General features: G+C 42.4%; 1 protein-coding gene across 2 annotated transcripts in view; it reads right to left on the bottom strand.

The window, feature by feature from the left end:
- The window catches only part of slc25a26 (solute carrier family 25 member 26), an 83961-nt gene that overhangs the window by 25315 nt on the left and 40684 nt on the right, over positions 1-17962 (bottom strand). For both annotated transcript variants that reach the window (XM_061783557.1, XM_061783558.1), the window contains one exon: positions 6091-6135. In XM_061783557.1, the coding sequence (XP_061639541.1) occupies positions 6091-6135 (45 nt within the window). The remainder of the gene's footprint in view (positions 1-6090; positions 6136-17962) is intronic.

Here is a 17962-nt window from a genome sequence, read left to right as displayed (position 1 = left end):
AAGTAAGTCATTACATTATCTACAACAATGAAACATTAAATATGAGTGTTGCATGGGGCTGTAGTGCTACACCCAGAGGGAAGGACAGGACAAGATAGAACTGGACAAGGACAGGAGACGAAGCATGCAGGACAAGGATCATGAACCCGGCTGTACAACTGAAGTGTGGTGGGACTAATTACGTAAATTATAAAAGCCTACAGGACGAGAGTATAAGTGAGGGGATACACAAGCGATTTGCATATTCATGAGTTATTTGTCGCAATAACTGTGTGGCCCCACACCCAGTGTAAGAAAATTAGGCACTGCTGACGAACAGCCAAATCCCCCCCACCCACGACCCACTGCCCCCCAGAGATGGGTGTTTGTGGTGCATTAAAACGTGGGGAGTGTGGGTGATGCATTTAAAAGCCAGGGGGGCAGGCAGGGCGGAGCGGCAGGGCGCACGGACCGGGAAACTGCACAAACTGACGTGCTGAAACCCGGTCAGACACCAACACCCTCCCGATCCCATACCAGTACCCCAGGAACCCTTTGATAGGTTTACTGAAAAGTGATGGTTTTGAAGATGTGAGGATTCTGACCGACGCCAGGGTTATGTATCGTAATATGTATTTTATTTCAGAAGTGGGAAGAATTGGGGCGTGATCAAGAACAAGGTGACGTGCTTATTTGTCCCGCCTTGCATCTCGCCGTATTTCATCTTCTGCCAATATGGACAAAAATGCCCGCACCTCCTCAGTCGGCCACAGAACAAAAGCTGCTTCAAGCCTGCCGCACACTGCGCGACGTGGTTGAACCCGACTGGACCGGACCATCGTGTAGAGTTGTCAACGCACCGCCACACATGAAGGATTCACAAGTGGATGCCCGGCGAGCCTGCATAGGCGTTTGATGCTGTGTTTTCAGTATCTTGTACTTTATCACAATCCTTAAACCATAAATAGATAGATTAATACCATAATTTCTCGTGTATAATGCCCACCCATGTATGATACGCACCTCCAAAGTTGACTTCATAACTCTGGAAAACCCTTCTACCTATGTACAATGCATTTTTACAATGCATGCTGTTGCTTATACCAATATGATCAAAACATTAAGTATTACCTGTATTTTGTTAGTTTTTTTCAAATAATTATTCTGAAATTAAGCACTTTATTTGAACACGTAATACTTGCTTTTTTATTTACTTGCTCTTATTTTGAAATTAACAGCCCTACTTTTATTTAGTAAATGAGAAAACACACAGTTGTGCTCCTATGTTTGATTACCCAGGCTGAATTTGTAAGATAGGTACAATTCTTTGAAGAAAACATGAAGGGCCAGGTGAAACACACTTAATTTTATTTCAATGGGATTCAAATTAAACAGTCAAGCATTTCAGAAAAGCATTATCATTAAACAAAACATAACTAACTATAAAAAAAATTAATGATTGTTGTTGTTCAGTCATCAGTCGTATTTAAAAAAAACAGTATTTCACAAATTCTGATAGGGTATGTAAACTTATGAGCACAACTGTACATATATGTGGTCATACGTACCCCTGTCATTTTGGAATGAAAGTGTAGACTACACCTTTTTCATAACCTCTAGGTGGCGGTGGCATATTGGAATGAAAGTGTACACCTTTCTCATAACATCCAGATGGCGGCATACATATATAAAATGTGAAAGTCTTTTCCATTTTCCGCTATACCTATGTATAATGCGCACTATTGACTTATGACATTTTTTTGGGGGGAAAAGCCGCATTATACACGAGAAATTCGGGTAGTTAAGGAAGAAGCAGGCTGCTAAAGAGAGAGGGTGTTGGTAAGAACAAAAACGAGTGTGTGGATATTTGAAAGGAGGCTCACTGGCTTAATCCATTTCAATGTACCCAGTGTGTACATACGTTCGCGTACATTCTGGTCACAAGCGTTGCTTTTTCAGCCACAGGTACATGATACATTCTGAATATAGTTAGGTACCGATGTAAAACACAATATTTGATTCTTTATATACTTGATGCGGCGCAGCTCGCTACACCAGGAAATGTGTTTTCGATCGTGAAAATAGTTGCCTAATCACGCACACTGCACGACGGTTCAGTCGGGTTCGGTGGCGTCACTCGGTGTGCAGCAGCATTTAGACGCCATGATTGTGAAAGTGACAAGTCATCGCGCTTTTAAGAAAGATCTACATCTGTTGGCCAATCAGATGACAGTTACGTCATGGCCCTACTCGGCCTGCGTTTTAGAACCAGGTTGGACGAGGTTCTGAAAAGCGGTGCCATTGTCACCACCGCCCGGCCTCAAAAAAGTGGAGACGCGACCACGCGGCGCGGAGTGAGGCTGGTTGGGGTAGAACCCGTACAATGGAAAAGGGGCATTAGTGTGTCATGAAAGAGCATCAGGGGTGCCGTGCAAAAATATCCAATTTCGCTTAATTTGTCCAAAAATTATTTATGAACTACAACTATATCTTTGTTCATTTAGTTATGACGAATAGTGAAAGGCAGAACAATTAAATGCTATTGAATTAGATGGGCGAATGCACAACAAACCTGTGTATTCACTTGTCGCCAATCTTACAACAGAGAAAGTCATGATTTCCTGTTGAATATATCAGCTTTGTTTTCAATTAATCAGGCCCAGATTTCACACTACGTAAACTGGAATGAGATCATCATTATTCCGATATTTTCTTTTGGTGGTGTGCCGTGAGATTTCTTTTGTGTAGTCTTGTTGCCTTGACTCAATAAAGGTTGGGAAACGAAGGGCTATCTGGCCGCATCATTCAACCAGCCTTGTGGGTGTTGTGGGTGTATCCCATTGTTTGCATTGGCCGAAGGGGGAGGGTTTAAAGTAGCCCTATAAAGTCTACCTACCAAAATCTGGCTGGGAAAATTAGCAACATGACCAGGAACGAAAATGAGAGCAATTCTGTTGATCTATGTTGGTCTGCTAAAATTGTACAGCATTTCAGTCACATTTTAGAACAAATCCCAATTATTTTCAGCCTTTTCTAGAAGAGTAATGGGAGTGCAAAAAACACATCAGAAAGGAAGGGAACATTGATTATTTGTTGGAAACAGGTCTGTTCACTACAACATTTTGCAGGGAAAAATGCTGACACCAACATACATGAGTATCAACCTAACTCGTGCTAAATGTCACAAATGGCCGAAGCTCAGTATTTCCACTCTATCCTAGCATGCATTTAAAATCTTCTACGTAGTTGAAGATAATCTCCTCTGCATTTCCTATTCCTTTGCTCATCTTGTTTTTAGCTAAACCCTCCCACTAGTTTGTCTTTCACAAACCACTTCAGGCCCCAGTGCTCAAGAGGTCGCACAGCTGCAGGGACCCATTCCCCGGAACCGGCCCCTCTCATCTCCCCCGATACTCATCCAGACTGAGACAGGACCATAAAGTCTGATCTGGTATGCTGTGCATTGGCTGACATTTTCCCTCCTGACAACAATGCAAAATCGCTGCAGTACAGATTTCCAATTTAATACTGCTAAATCTGGAATTGCTTTCTTGGATTATCCCTCCATTTGTCTCGCCGCCAACCTTTTCAGCGGATTTGCTGTGTGAGTGAGGGTGAGATTTAGCAGCAGAACTTCTGTGGAAATTAACTGAGTGTGTTTCATTTTCTTTGTTTTTTAGTATGCATCCATCCATCCTCCAGTGGTGTACCAAAACCTTTGTCCAACTTCAAAATGTGTTGGTACCTTTTTGTTCTAATGTGGTTAGCTGCTATTTACACTTGCAAGAATGTCGTGAGGTGCAGCTGTGACATGAATCACATTCACTTTATGCCTGAAAATAGAAGACTTAGTTTTAAACATTTGAATGTTGATTATGCTTAACTTGGCAGCCAAGTCGTAAGCACATTTTACTTCCCTTTCTGAGGTTGGCGGTGTGAGGTTGGCGTTGTTTCCTCCCACATTCCAAAAAAATGATTCCTAAGGCTGCTGCACCGAGCGATGTGGCCGAACTCGACTGAACTGTCGCGGTGGTGTGTGGTTTGGCAACTGTTTTCATGAGTGGCCTATCAGTTGGCCAGTGCTTTTCCCACAATACAAAATTTGAATCGCCGGCGCACACCGTCGCAATATTGCAAATTACAGCCAATCAAAATACACACAAGCTTTCACTCATGGTGAAAATACATTTCCGGCTTTTAAGAAAGTGAGACACCGAACGGCCACCGCCCCGCCCCAAGTCAAATAATTGGAGTATATAAAGCAACAAATATTGTCTTTTACATCAATAATAATGTAGTGTGCCTGTGGATGAAATAGTGAAGCTTATCACCAAAATGTACACGAGCAGTACGCCTCACTAGGTAAGTTAAAATAAATGGAGCCACCAAGACTACTTTAAAATATCCACACACTCGCTTTTATTCTCACCCACGTCCTCTCTTTAGCAACCTGTTTCTTCCTTAACTCTTAATCTTTCTTTTTATGGTTTAATTAATGTGATAAAGTATATCCATCCATCCATTTTCTGAGCCGCTTCTCCTCACTAGGGTCGCGGGCGTGCTGAAGCCAATCCCAGCTATCATCGGGAAGGAGGCGGGGTACACCCTGAACTGGTTGCCAGCCAATCGCAGGGCACATACAAACAAACAACAATCCACACTCACATTCACACCTACGGGCAATTTAGAGTCTTCAATTAACCTCGCATGCATGTTTTTGGGATGTGGGAGGAAACCGGAGTGCCCGGAGAAAACCCACGCAGACACGGGGAGAACATGCAAATTCCACACAGGTGGGGCCGGGGATTGAACCCCGGTCCTTAGAACAGACGCTCTAACCAGTCGACCCCCGTGCTGCCTGATAAAGTACAATAGACTGTATATACAGCATCAAATGCCTATCCAGGCTTGCTGTTCAGGGTGTCCATATAGCCAATCGTTCGATGTGTGGGGGTGCATCGGCAACTCTTATTTTTATGCGATGATCCGGTCCAATAGGGTTCGACCGCATTGCGCAGTGTGTGGCAGGCCTTAGTTAGGCCTTAATTGAAGACTATTTGTCCATTGGTGTGAATATGCGTGTGAACAGTTGTTCATTTACATTTGCACTACAATGGGCTGGGGACCAGTTGTGGGTATACTCGGCCTCTCGTCCAAAGTCATCTAAGGTGGGCTCCAGCTCACCTGTGACCCTAGTGAGGATAAGTGGAAAAGAAGATGGATGGACTATGCTTTACTCATTTCTGCATTTGTAGGACAGTTAAGAATCACTTACATTTTTTAGGGAAATCCTTCCATTTTAGAGACTACAAACATTTTCTTCTGGATGTTTAATGTAAAAGACCAGTGTATTTACTGACTGTATGATTTTCTTTCATCAAAAATAGAACCAGTAACTGCAAAGCTTTATGGGGAGAAAATAGAATGACAGTAGGAGAGATTCCGGTCGTGGGTCCAGAAGGGCGCAGAAAGAGAAGTCCTTTGACTAAGGGACAAAGACACAGTTGTGGATACCAAAATCCAACTGTCAGAAATGAACACACAGAGTGCACACACACATGCACGCACGCACACACACACGCACACACACACACACACACACACACACAAAGACACACAGATGTGCAGGGTATTGTGCATTAGCTGAGCCATTAGTCCCTAACATCGATGGAATGTTTGACTGTCCGCCTCTCGGGCCCCTTGAGACATGATGTCACCCCTACAAAACGCCATCTTTTCCAAGAGAAACGGTTTTAAAGTGTCCAGAGCCATGCTATTAAAGGGGAGAAGGGCCAAAACATGGGTGAGAGAACACATTAAAAAATATAATTGAAAAAGAAAAGCCAGGGAGAGACTTGTGATGAATTGTGAGCTAGAATGATGGAAGGTGCAGAACCCATTAAACCAGGATTGAACAACCCATCTTTTTGCTGCCACTAAGGGTTTCTCTGCTGTAAAAACATCAATATCACTGCCATGAATTAATCACTGGGGATCATTACTGTAAATGATAATACTGAGTGATATTGCATTAGATGAATGCAACAAGGAAACAAAAGTTCTTGAGCAACATACTGTACAGTATAAGCAAAGCAAAGATATAATACGTACCTTTAAATACTCCCAAAGTGGAAACTGCACCAGAGAGAACGGAATCTGAAAAACACAAGATTGGAATCTTTAACATCTGCAGTAGTATTCAAAATCCTTTAACCTGCAAATCTGCAGCAGCCTGTCCCATTCCTTCCAGGAAAAAAAATTTCAGCACACAGGAATTTTTCTATCATTGAAGAGGCCAAGGCAATGGGCAAATCCAGCGCAAACATACAGCAGCATCGATTTTGACATGTGCGACCGCTTGCCCATCCTGCCATCATGCACTGCAGGGTTTGGAGAGATGGAAAGGAAGGAAGACCAAAAAAGAAAACACAAAGAGAGACGAAAAAAGGTTTGAGGCTTTTAGTGTTTGATCACAGCATTCATTCATTCATTCATTCATCTTCCGTTCCGCTTATCCTCACTAGGGTCGCGAACGTGCTGGAGCCTATCCCAGCAATCTTTGGGCGAGAGGCGGGGTTCACCCTGAACTGGTCGCCAGCCAAACGCAGGGCACATATAAACAAACAACCATTCGCGCACACATTCACACCTACGGGCAATTTAGAGTCGTCAATACACCTACCATGTATGTTTTTGGGAGGAAACCGGAGTGCCCGGAGAAAACCCACGCAGGCACGGGGAGAACATGCAAACTCCACACATGCAGGGCCGGGATTCAAACCCCGGTCCTCAGAACTGTGAAGCAGATGTCCTAACCAGTCGATCAACGTGCAGCCTTGATCACAGCAATAATGGTAAATCACTCATCCATCTGTGCCTCTGCTCAAATCTGTTTCATCAGAGACTACAACTACAGAACTGTGTTTATGCCATTCAATGAGATAATTAAACACTTGGTCCCAAGCAAACTGACCTCATATAAACAACCAATCTGGATATAGTCAAACTCAGTGTATCTGCAACATCTGCTCTCTGAGCGCAGAAAAGAACAATTGCCAAGAGCTTTGCAATGCATTTACAACTAATTGGAGCTTTATTGGTACTTGACAAAGTTTGTCGCTGAATTGGGATTTTACAGGCATAACAATGTCATTAGTTACTCCTAATAGGGCTGTTTCAGTACTGTGCTTGAGTTGAGAGTCAGACTAAAGCAAGTTCAGGAGCAGGTCAGAAACAGTTTAGTGATTTTACTGAGCTCAACAAGAATGTCCCCGCTCTATCAGTATAACAAATGACTGTCTAGAGCACAGATGTCAAACTGGTGGGCACGGCGACCAGATCCAGCCCGCCACATAATTATATGTGGCCCGCGAAAGCAAATCAAAATCGCTAATTGTAATGTAATAGTTTAAAAACATGTATTCATAGGCTTCTGCTTTCAAAACTGGCTACTCATCAATGTTTTGTGTATACTGTAATTACAGTATATGAGGTAATCTTTCATTTATATGGGTCCACAGTTGTAGTGGCCCTCCGAGGTAAGTCATAACTGCGATGTGGCCTGTGACAAAAATGAGTTTGACACCCCTGGTCTAGAGGGGTGTTATTTTCAGTAGTTAAATGGTCAGTGTGTGTTTCTTTGTAGGCTTACGCTAAAACAACACCACTCATTTCCATGAACTTTGTGGCTCGCAGTGACGCCGGTAACGCGTTACAAAGTACCTTATCCAGGAAAGTAATCGGATTATAGGTACTTCATCAAACCAATAATTGTTACTATTGAGTCACCAATTATTCTTAGCAAGTAATCATTTATAACTGTTGACTTGAAGAAGCAGCAGCCCATCTGTCCAGTTACCAAATAGGCAGACCGCTTCCGTTCTAACATATTGAGGAAAATGACTGGGAGGTCATTGTTTATCATAAAATGCACAGTGAAGGTATAGTGAATATAAAAGTGCAAAGAAATGCACGGATTCACTGTCGCCACACTATTTTTATTTTCCTTAGTAAAAAGTATATTTGATTGTTTTTACTTTTTTTACACATTAAGAATAGAGTTTTACTGGCGTGTTAAGCGCACAACGCATTGTGGGTTAATTATTCATACCGAAGTGCGCAATCAGAAATCGTCATGGAGGTAAGGAGGGACTCACTGAAGGACTTACAATACTTACCTTAAATAATATTTACAATTAAAAGTGAGAGTTATCAACTTCATCTGGAGTCCGGACTGCTCGTGGGCTGGTTTAATGTGCTGCATTGCTGACGTTCACGTAAGTAAGTGCTTCTTCCCCCGTCAATCACCCACAGCTTTGCTAGTTAAACAGCCGCGTAAAATTGTCACTGGGAACAAAGCTTTTCTTGCTCTTTGCATCAAAATTACGATGGTGGAAGCGAGTGGTGGTGGTGTGTGTGTGCGTGTGTATGTGTGTGTGTGTGTGTGCGCGCGCGTGAATGTGTGTGTGCGCGCGCACGTAAAAAATAAAATGAGTACTGTTGGCCGCAATCATGCTTTTAAGACAACATTAAGTGCAGCCTTGTCTGTTTCCTACAAGCCCAATATCTAAACGCCACTCTCTCACATTTATGTACATGCACCCACGCACACACACACACACGCACGCACGCGCACACACGCGCGCAGTTACCTTCACGGACCCCCACACAATCAAAAACCACAGAACTTGAATAATATTCAGGGTTGCTACAGTCTATCTGTCTATCAGTTAAGAGTTTATAGAGAAGTGTACTTGAGAATGGTGTGCTTGTTTACATGTTTAGGCACTTACTGTATTTGGCATCTCAAGTCTACACTAAGTAGCACATTTATTGTGGCTTCAACTACACTAATATTTAAGTTCTTGGTTTATGTTGATGATTTCATTCTGTAACCGGTGTGGCATATATTACCATGTAATGGGTACGGTCAAGCTAATGTTCTTATTGTACTGCGGATAAGAGATATTCCTGCCACTTGGCAACTGCTTAAAGTAACTAAAAACGTTACTTGTATTCTAACTGTAACCGTATTTTCACGAGCATAAGGTGCACCGTATTAAAAGGCGCAGTCTCAGTTACAGGGCCTATTTCTGTATTTAACACATACATAAAGCGCACCGTATTATTGCGCGCTGGCATGGTAAAACATACGCTAGCTTAAAACCTACGGTAGCATGTATGCACGCTCAAACAATGTTTTTAAAAAGGCAGCGGGAGCAAAACTGAGTTTGGTTGTACTTTATTGAAGTATTTAACAATGTACTCATGTTATTTTGTGATCAATCCTCATCCACAAATCCATCAAAGTCCTCATCTTCTGTATCCGAAATGAACAGCTGGGCAAGTTCTCCATCACACACGCCAGGTTTCCTCTCGTCATTGTCGGTCTCGTTGCCGTGCGGCTCCTCAGAAAGGATACCGGCTTTTACGAAAGCTCGAAACATAGTGCAAGCAGACACGTTAGCCCAAGCATCCATAATCCATTCACAAATTGTGGCATAATTCGCCCGGCACTGCCTCCTAGTCTTAGTAAAGCTGTGTTTGCCATCGCTCCCACACCGCTCGCAACTTCACTTTGAACGCTCTGTTTACACCGATGTCCAGCGGTTGGAGTTCCTTCATCAAGTCTCCCGGAATGATGCCAAGCTCTTATTGCACTCACTCGAATGGTGACTGTAGAGACGCTTCTCCCGGCTGTTCTTTGCTCATTAATCCATTGCTCGAGTTGGTCTTCCAACTCGGGCCACCTCGCCTTGTTTCCGCGGAAACTTAGCTTCGTCTTCTAGACTTGGCGAAGCTCGTTTTCCTGCTTCCTCCACTTGCGAACCATGTATTCGTTGATCTTGAATTCTCTTGCGGATGCTCGATTCCCATGTTCCTCCGCGTAACTGATAGCTTGCAGTTTAAACTGTGCTTCGTAAGCGTGTCTCTTCGTAGGTGCCATTTTCGGGGGTCCTTAGCCAAACCGATGTTTTGCATAATGCACACCCCGGCGCTATATACCTACTGGGGGCGTGCCTTTAGCATCCTCCTTCACACGCACCCTTCCCCCTTCAACGTCCGCATGTTGTCCTCAGCCATGTCCGCTTTTCCTCTGTATAAGCAGCGTGTCGGCAGGAAATGCTCTTAGTCAGTCAAGCGGAGCGTTAATCACACAACAACATTTATAGATTTTGGAACTCGGTGCACACATAAGGCGCGCCGCATTATAAGGCGCCCCGTCCATTTTGGTGAACATTTAAGACTTTTAAGTGCGCGTTATGGTCGTGAAAATACGGTAGTTGCTTTTGAAATCAAGTAACTAGTAACTAAGTTACTTTTGAGCTCAAGTCATTAGTAACCAAGTTACTTTTTCAAGGTAACTGTGGCAACACTGGTGGCTAGGTGGTACATGTGAATAGCAAGAACTTATTACATGTTGGTGCATATTAAAATTAAAATGTGGATATGGGAAATTATGGAACTGTCAACCTTCCACCCCCGAATATAATCAATGTGTCAATTTTCTTGTCTTTGTCAAAGCAAGAGCTCTACTGACTGTGATCTTGATATTATCCACGACACTTGAAGTAACTGGGTGTGTCGGGGGGCTACACACAGTCTGTATCAGGTACCTGATTGATTGTTATTAGTTAACACCTCAGTGTGTGGTTGTTTTCTTTAAATACAGTACACTTACATCTTATATTACAGGATGTAAGACAGGGGTGCTGAATGCGTCGATCGCGATCGTAGTATTGGTAGATCGCATGACATCGCGTGACATAAAAAAAAGACATCAGCCTATCATCCATCCCGTTGCTTGACTGATGTACATATATAATCGATGATATCTGAATTTTTCTGACACTTAGGTCACACACATGCGCAAACAACACTGCTAAAAGGTAACTGCAGATGCGCAAACAACGGCGCCAAGTGGATCAAAACTAACAAGCTAGTCAGTGAGTTACCTCCAATTTTTATCTCTCGGTGTTTTCTCTTAAACTTAAGAAAGGGTATAAAAATGAGTGGGGGCGCTGGACCAAGTAAGAAGACAAAAACTTGAGTATTTTTTCACGATGACATTTTCGAAATGCGTATGCCTCATCTGCCAGTCTGCCATCGCATTACCAAAGAACGGAAATGTGGAGCGGCATTTTTAGGAATGTGCATACGACACTGACTACGCATCCCTGGCTGATTCACTTCACTGCAAGTCATCGGAGTAAACTCAGGTCATGACATAAAAATGTACATTGTTAATTATGTTGTGTTGTGCAAGATTGGCTCATGCGGTGATGCAAGGTACATCAACATACATTGATGCTGAGCTGTCTCGGCGGCCCAGAATTTTAGCTCACTGGTGGCGCTCTGCGCTCTCAAACTGGAAACATGGTAGCGGCCCCCACGCCCCCAAAAAAAGGTAGATCGCGGGAGGTTGGCTGCTTGAAAAGTAGATCTTGGGGCAAAAAAGTTTGGGCACCCCTGATGTAAGATTTGTACAGTTTTCTGTGGATAAAAGTGTGACATGAAGCTACAATAAACACTGTAGTCAGGCTCCTCTGTCCTCTCCAGGCAGACAAGAACATTTTGTCACTCCTTAGAGAGGATTTGCAATCTTATTAGATGTAGGTCTGTTGGTGTCCAGCCAACACAATATGAGGAATGAATGCCCACCCCCATTTTCCAGCTGTGAGCAGATGAGAGTGAACTTTTAAAAAGAATAAAAGTGCACCTGTCTTTTATTACCACCCCAAAGAGTTTCGCAATGTTCCAAGCCAAGGAGACAGACAAAGACTAGAGAGGCTGTCATAATGAGACACAGAATGTGGAATTCAAATGCAATATTATGAAATAGATTATAATTATCATACTAACATTACTATTAATAATGCCAATAATGATATAATAATAATAATAATAATAGCTTTGACTAGGTAGGAGAAAAGTGTTAGATTTACTGATTTCTTCTTTCACTTCACCTAAATTATATGGTAAAAAAAAAGTCACAAATTAAACAAAAATGTATGTAAACAGTACACTCAATTTGTGACAAGATCAAAGACAGATGGGTTCTGCAATGCATTTGAAAAGACTGATCCATACCAGATTTATGACTTGGTTTGGTTTCTCAAAGAGAGGAAACCAATCACACAAATTTTGATGATTAAGTTGAAAATGCGGCAAGCAGAGCACTGCATATGAATCAGTTTTCCTCTTTGACTCAACTATCTTTTGTTGGAAATTATTCAAAATCTGTTGGATTATTTCTTGGCACCTTTACGTGACCCAGGGAAATCAGAAGAGTGCAGCTAATGTGCAGAGAGGAACCACAGATTTTTCCTTAGACCTCAACTACCATGGCCAAGTAAGATTCTTGCTTTGACAACGAACTAATATCTTACAAGTTTGAAGATCAGACCTTACTGAACCTCAACAGACCTGGCTAAAATACTGGACTGGGTCCAAATCCTACATAGTTGCTTGGCATGGACTACAATAAAAACAGATCATCTCTAAAAGCAGAGCAATTATGTAGAGCTGCGTATATTCTGGCAAAACTCCTGTCAAAAGAAGGCTCTGCATCTTGGCTACATAGTAAGAACTTTGTTCCAGGAGCTCAGCACCATCTGCTCCCAAAGCCCTCAAACATCTATGTCATCCGGCTAGCCTGCAGGGAGAGGATTCCACGGCTGGGAAATAGAAGAACGACTCTCCCACAAACCTGCCATCCTGCATATGGGTATCTTACATTTTTGCATGCAAAAGTCATGGCACTCGATCATACAGCCGATGCATGCTTGCTGACACATTTTGCGCCTGATCGAAGGTGACAGGGCCACATGCCCTTACTGTCTGGTTCTATATCACATTCCTATTGAGATGTGGGACTGCGTCATTCTGCTGACACGGTTCCAGTTTGTGTGTACAAAGCATAGTTGCCAACTGTATTAGCAGGGACTTTATTAGTATTCCGAGAGGCTTCGGCCTGTCACAGGTCCTTAAGCACTCAGTGGAGGGCAGAAAAACACATGTCAAAATATATTCCGCATGAGCCTGATTGCAGGACAAGCTAGTTGGCTGCAATTTGACAAACGACTTTTAATAGGTCATACTGCAGCTTGTGCATACTGATGAGATTTTAAAAGAGAACAAGGCAAGATGATGGCTGTTGAGACAGAAAGAAGTAGACAAATGTATGTACATGTGGCCAACAGTTGAGAGATATTATTAATCTCTTCTTTCCACAAATATATCATCCTTAAATGTTTTGTCTTTTTTTTTTTACGATAAAACTACCTGTTGCCAACAGTGAATGGCCCTCAAAACTAAGACGAATGTGTAATCATATGTCGGAACAAAGTACAGTATCTCACTTTGTCGAGTGTTCAGCTATACCGGTATGAAGACATTATAATGGTTTAAGGATGTGGGGGGAAACAAACTCGCCGGCCACAAGTCTCAAGGTATCCAATACTATAATAAAGATAGAATGGAGATATGTATTTTGACTGACAATTTAAAAGTGAAAATAATTTTAAAAAATTATTAAAATATTGGATGGTTATTATAATAGTATGGTTCTAGTTTACAGTTGTGTGGAAATGAACTGCACTGTACTGAGAGTTGTTTCTAATGAAAAAATAAGCTAACAAGACACCTCTCAGTATCAATTGTATCATAACAAGTATAATTGTATCATAACAAGTAATGAATTGTATTTTTTTGTCAGACAGTGGCAATCTAAATAAAGGCATTATTATTATTATTATTATTATTATTATTATCAGACACAGGTGTACTGTAATTTGTGATACAGCTCTTGATTTGGATCTCGTTTGGTTCTGTAGGTAAATAAGTGTATGTTGTTCTGGATATGGCGGCACGGTGGCCGACTGGTTAGAGCATCCGCCTCACAGTTTTGAGGACAAAACCCCGACCCCGCCTGTGTGGAGTTTGCATGTTCTCCCCGTGCGTGGGTTTTCTCCGGGCACTCCGGTTTCCTCCCACATCCCAAAAACATGCATGGTAAGTTAATTGACGACTCTAACTTGCCCGTAGGTGTGACTGTGAGTGCGAATGGTTGTTTGTTTGTATGTGCCCTGCGATTGGCTGGCAACCAGTTCAGGGTGTACCCCGCCTCCTGCCCGATGATAGCTGGGATAGGCTCCAGCACGCCCGTGACCCTAGTGAGGAGAAGCGGCTCAGAAAATGGATGGATGGATGTTCTGGATATATTCCCTTCCAAATTTGAGAATGACAACCACTAATCACGCTGCACACCTAAGTAAAGAAAGTCAAACCTTGAAAACAGATCATGAACAAGTATTTGCTGAGTCTGTCCACACTTGCCACCAGATGTGGAGCAAATGATTCATGAGCTGGAGAATGCAGCTGGATCCCATGTTAGTACTTAATGCCCAATGACCACTGCAAATCCATCTATCAAAATGTCCTAAAGCCCATGGATTTGAAATCCAACACATGAATTTCATAGCATTAAGGATTTCAAATTCAATTTACAAAATGAGCTAACGAAAATTTATTAAAAAAAATCTTGGGTTGATTGAGAATTAAGATAACAGTTCTTCTGGTCCAGCAGATTGAGGTGTATTAAGTAGTTTTCCAATTGCATTACGCTATACATTTTCCAAATTGGAGCCCTTTATCCAATCCAACGCTCTCACAGAGGGATAAGATGCATGTGAGAATTCAGATAAAGCAGCTGTAAAACAATATATGATGTTGTGTAATATCACCAAGATCACTGGTGATTAACATCAACAATAACTATGAATTCTCAAATACTGATGACTATATAAGAAATATCTTTACACTAAAGTGCAGAAACAGGAGAGACACGCTGCGTGTGGAGAAATGTTTTGTGAAAAATCCAGATGGTAATCACATGGGGAAGCGATCAGCAACAGCCATTGTCAAAAGGTCAAATGAATGTAGGCCATGTGAAGACCAAACTACTGTATATTCAAGTCCACATTAATTATCTACTAATACAACATGATAGATTCTCTTGCGAAGTAATACCAATATGCAAGCAACAACACCCACACCCACTGGATATGAGAAGTCAACACACCCCTGTTCAAATGTCAGGTTTTTACAAAAAATGACACCATTAAAGTGACTTGTCCAACTCAATTAAAAAAAACTTTTTTAAAAGAGGGGAAGTAAAAATAAACACCTGAGATAATGTGGTTGCACAGATTTGCACAGTCTTATAACTGTTGAGGTGGCTGTGTTCAGAATTACACACAGAATTAATCACATTCAAACTCATGTTAAATGGGAGTCAGCACACAACTGTCATCATCTACCGTGCCTCTGAATAACCCCAAATGAAGTTCAGATGTTCTAGTAGGCTTTTCCTGAATTTTGTTTTTGTCTTTTAGCATAAGCCTGACGGTTTTGTGCAAACACGGACTGTTATGTAGACCAGTTCACAAATCCCGCCACCTTGACTACGGCCCCAGTTCCAGCTTGAGAAAAACAGCTCCAAAGCATGATGCTGCCTCCACCTTGCTTCACTGTAGGTATAGTTTTGTTTTGTTTTTTTGTAATGTGCAGTGTCGTGTTTGCGCCAAAAATACCTTTTGGAATTATGGCCAAAAAGTTCAACTTTGGTTTCATGGAACCATTACACATTTTCCAACACTCATTTGGGAGATTTCAAGTGCCTCTTTTTTTTTTTTTTTGGTAAGATAAGGCTAGTGTCTGAGCACCCTACACTATAGCTCAGACATATGAAAAAGAAGGGAGATTGTTGTCACATGTACTAAACAGCCAGTACTTGCCAGAAATTGCTGCAGCTCCTCCAACAACAAAGAATTCTGGCTGGCAGACACCAGTCCCCTCACTTTAAGAAAGTACTCCTAATCTAAACTCGTTAGCCGGATGAAAGATACCTATCTCAACTTGTTACCTGTATAATGACACCTGTCCACAGAATCAATCAGACAGCAAACGCTCCATCATGAGCAAGACGAAATAATTTTCTAAGGACATCAGGGACAACATTGTAGATCTGAACAAGACTGGAATGGGCTACAAGACCATTGACAAGAGGCTGGGTGAGAAGGAGACAACTGTTGGTGTGATAAATAGAAAATGGAAGAAACATAAAATGAATGTCAGCCTCCCTCGGTCTGGGGATCCTTACAAGATTTGACCTTGCAGGGTATCAATGATCCTGAGAAAGGTTAGGCATCAACCCAGAAGTACATGGGAGGAGCTTGCTAATGATCTCAAAGAAGCTGGGACCACAATCACGAAGAAAAACTTTGGTACCACACTACGGCGTCATGGATTAAAATCATGCAGTGCATGTAAGGTCCCCCTGCTCAAGAAGGTACACGTATAGGGCCATCCAAAATTTCCCAGTGAACACCTGAATAATTCAGAGAATGATTGGAAGAAGGTGATGTAGTCACATGAGACAGAAATCGAGCTGTTAGGAATCGATTTGACTCGCTGTGTTTGGAAGAAGAGGAATTCAGACTATCCCCCCAAGAAAACCATCACCAAGCATGGAGGTGGAAGCATTATGCCTTAGGGGCTGTTTCTCTACAAAGCGTACTAGTCAGCTTCATTGTATCGAGGGAAATCTGGATGGAGCCTTGTACCTTGAAATACTGGGTGACAACCTCCTTCTCTCAGCCAAAATCAACTTAAAATGGGTCGTGGAGGGGGCATGATGATGGCCCAAAGCACATAGCCCAGGAAAAGAAAGCGTGGTTAAAGAAGAAGCAGATTAAGGTCAAGGAGTGGGCTAGCCAGTCTCCAGACCTAAATCCCATAGAAAATCTGTGGAGGAAGCTGAAACATCGAGTTGCCAAGGCACAGCCTCCAAACCCGCAGGATTTGGAGAGGATCTGCCAAGAGGAGTGGTCCAAAATTCCTCTCAAGATGTGTGCAAACCTCGTGATCAAGAAAAGTCTGACCTCTGTACAAAGCAACAAGGGGTTCTCCACCAAGTACCAAGTAATGTTTTGATAGGGGGTCAAATACTTATTTCCCTCAATGAATTGCAAAAAAATTTTTTAATCTTTTGTTTTATGTGATTTTCTAGATATTTCTTTTTGATAGTCTGTCTCTCCAAGTTAAAATACACCTTGCATTAAAATTATAGACCATTCATACTGTATCTTTATCAGTGGGTAAACTTACAAAATCATTGAGGGATCAAGTCATTATTTCGTATGCTGTAAAGCCTGCCGCACAATGAGTCGATGGTCGGCCACTGGTTTTGTTGCAATTAAAATTTTGAATCGCCGCTGTAGAGCATTGCAAAATCGCAGATGTAACATCCATCCATCCATTTTCTACACCACTTATCCTGTTTAGGGTCACGGGGCGATGGAGCCTATCCCAGCTGACTTCGGGCGAAAGGCGGACTCGGGCACATATAGACACGGACAAGCATTCGCACTCACATTTACCCAGTCACTGAGTGGGAACTGAACCCACGCTGCCTACACCAGTCAGGCGAGTGTACCACTATACCATCAGTGACGCAGATGTAACAGCCAATCACAAATACATAATGCACAGCTTTTATAAATCAAATGTTTCCGGGCATATAGTCTCTGTTGTCGAAATGCACAGGTGCAGGAAGTCAATGGGGTGATCGATCATTGCCAGCAGCCTCTCAAAATATCCACACACTCTCTTTATCCTCCCCCATTTCCTCTTCTTTGTGGCCATCTGCTTCTTCCTTGGCAATCAATATTTTTGTGGTGCAATACAAAATAATACAGTATTTTGTTTGTGGAGCCTCAAAAACCAATATAGGGTTGCAGTTTTTCCATTGTACTGTATCAATCTATCCATCCATCCATTTTCTGAGCCGCTTCTCCACACAAGGGTCACGGGCGTGCTGGAGGCTATCCCAGCTATCATCGGGCAGGAGGCGGGTACACCCTGAACTGGTTGCCAGCCAATCGCAGGTATCAATCTATGCGCGGTACTTAATCGCATGGTG

Source organism: Phyllopteryx taeniolatus, chromosome 9 (assembly GCF_024500385.1).
Source record: "Phyllopteryx taeniolatus isolate TA_2022b chromosome 9, UOR_Ptae_1.2, whole genome shotgun sequence".
NCBI lineage: Eukaryota > Metazoa > Chordata > Actinopteri > Syngnathiformes > Syngnathidae > Phyllopteryx > Phyllopteryx taeniolatus.
The sequence above is the reverse complement of the archived record's forward strand: the minus strand, read 5'-3'. Positions and strand labels throughout refer to the sequence as shown.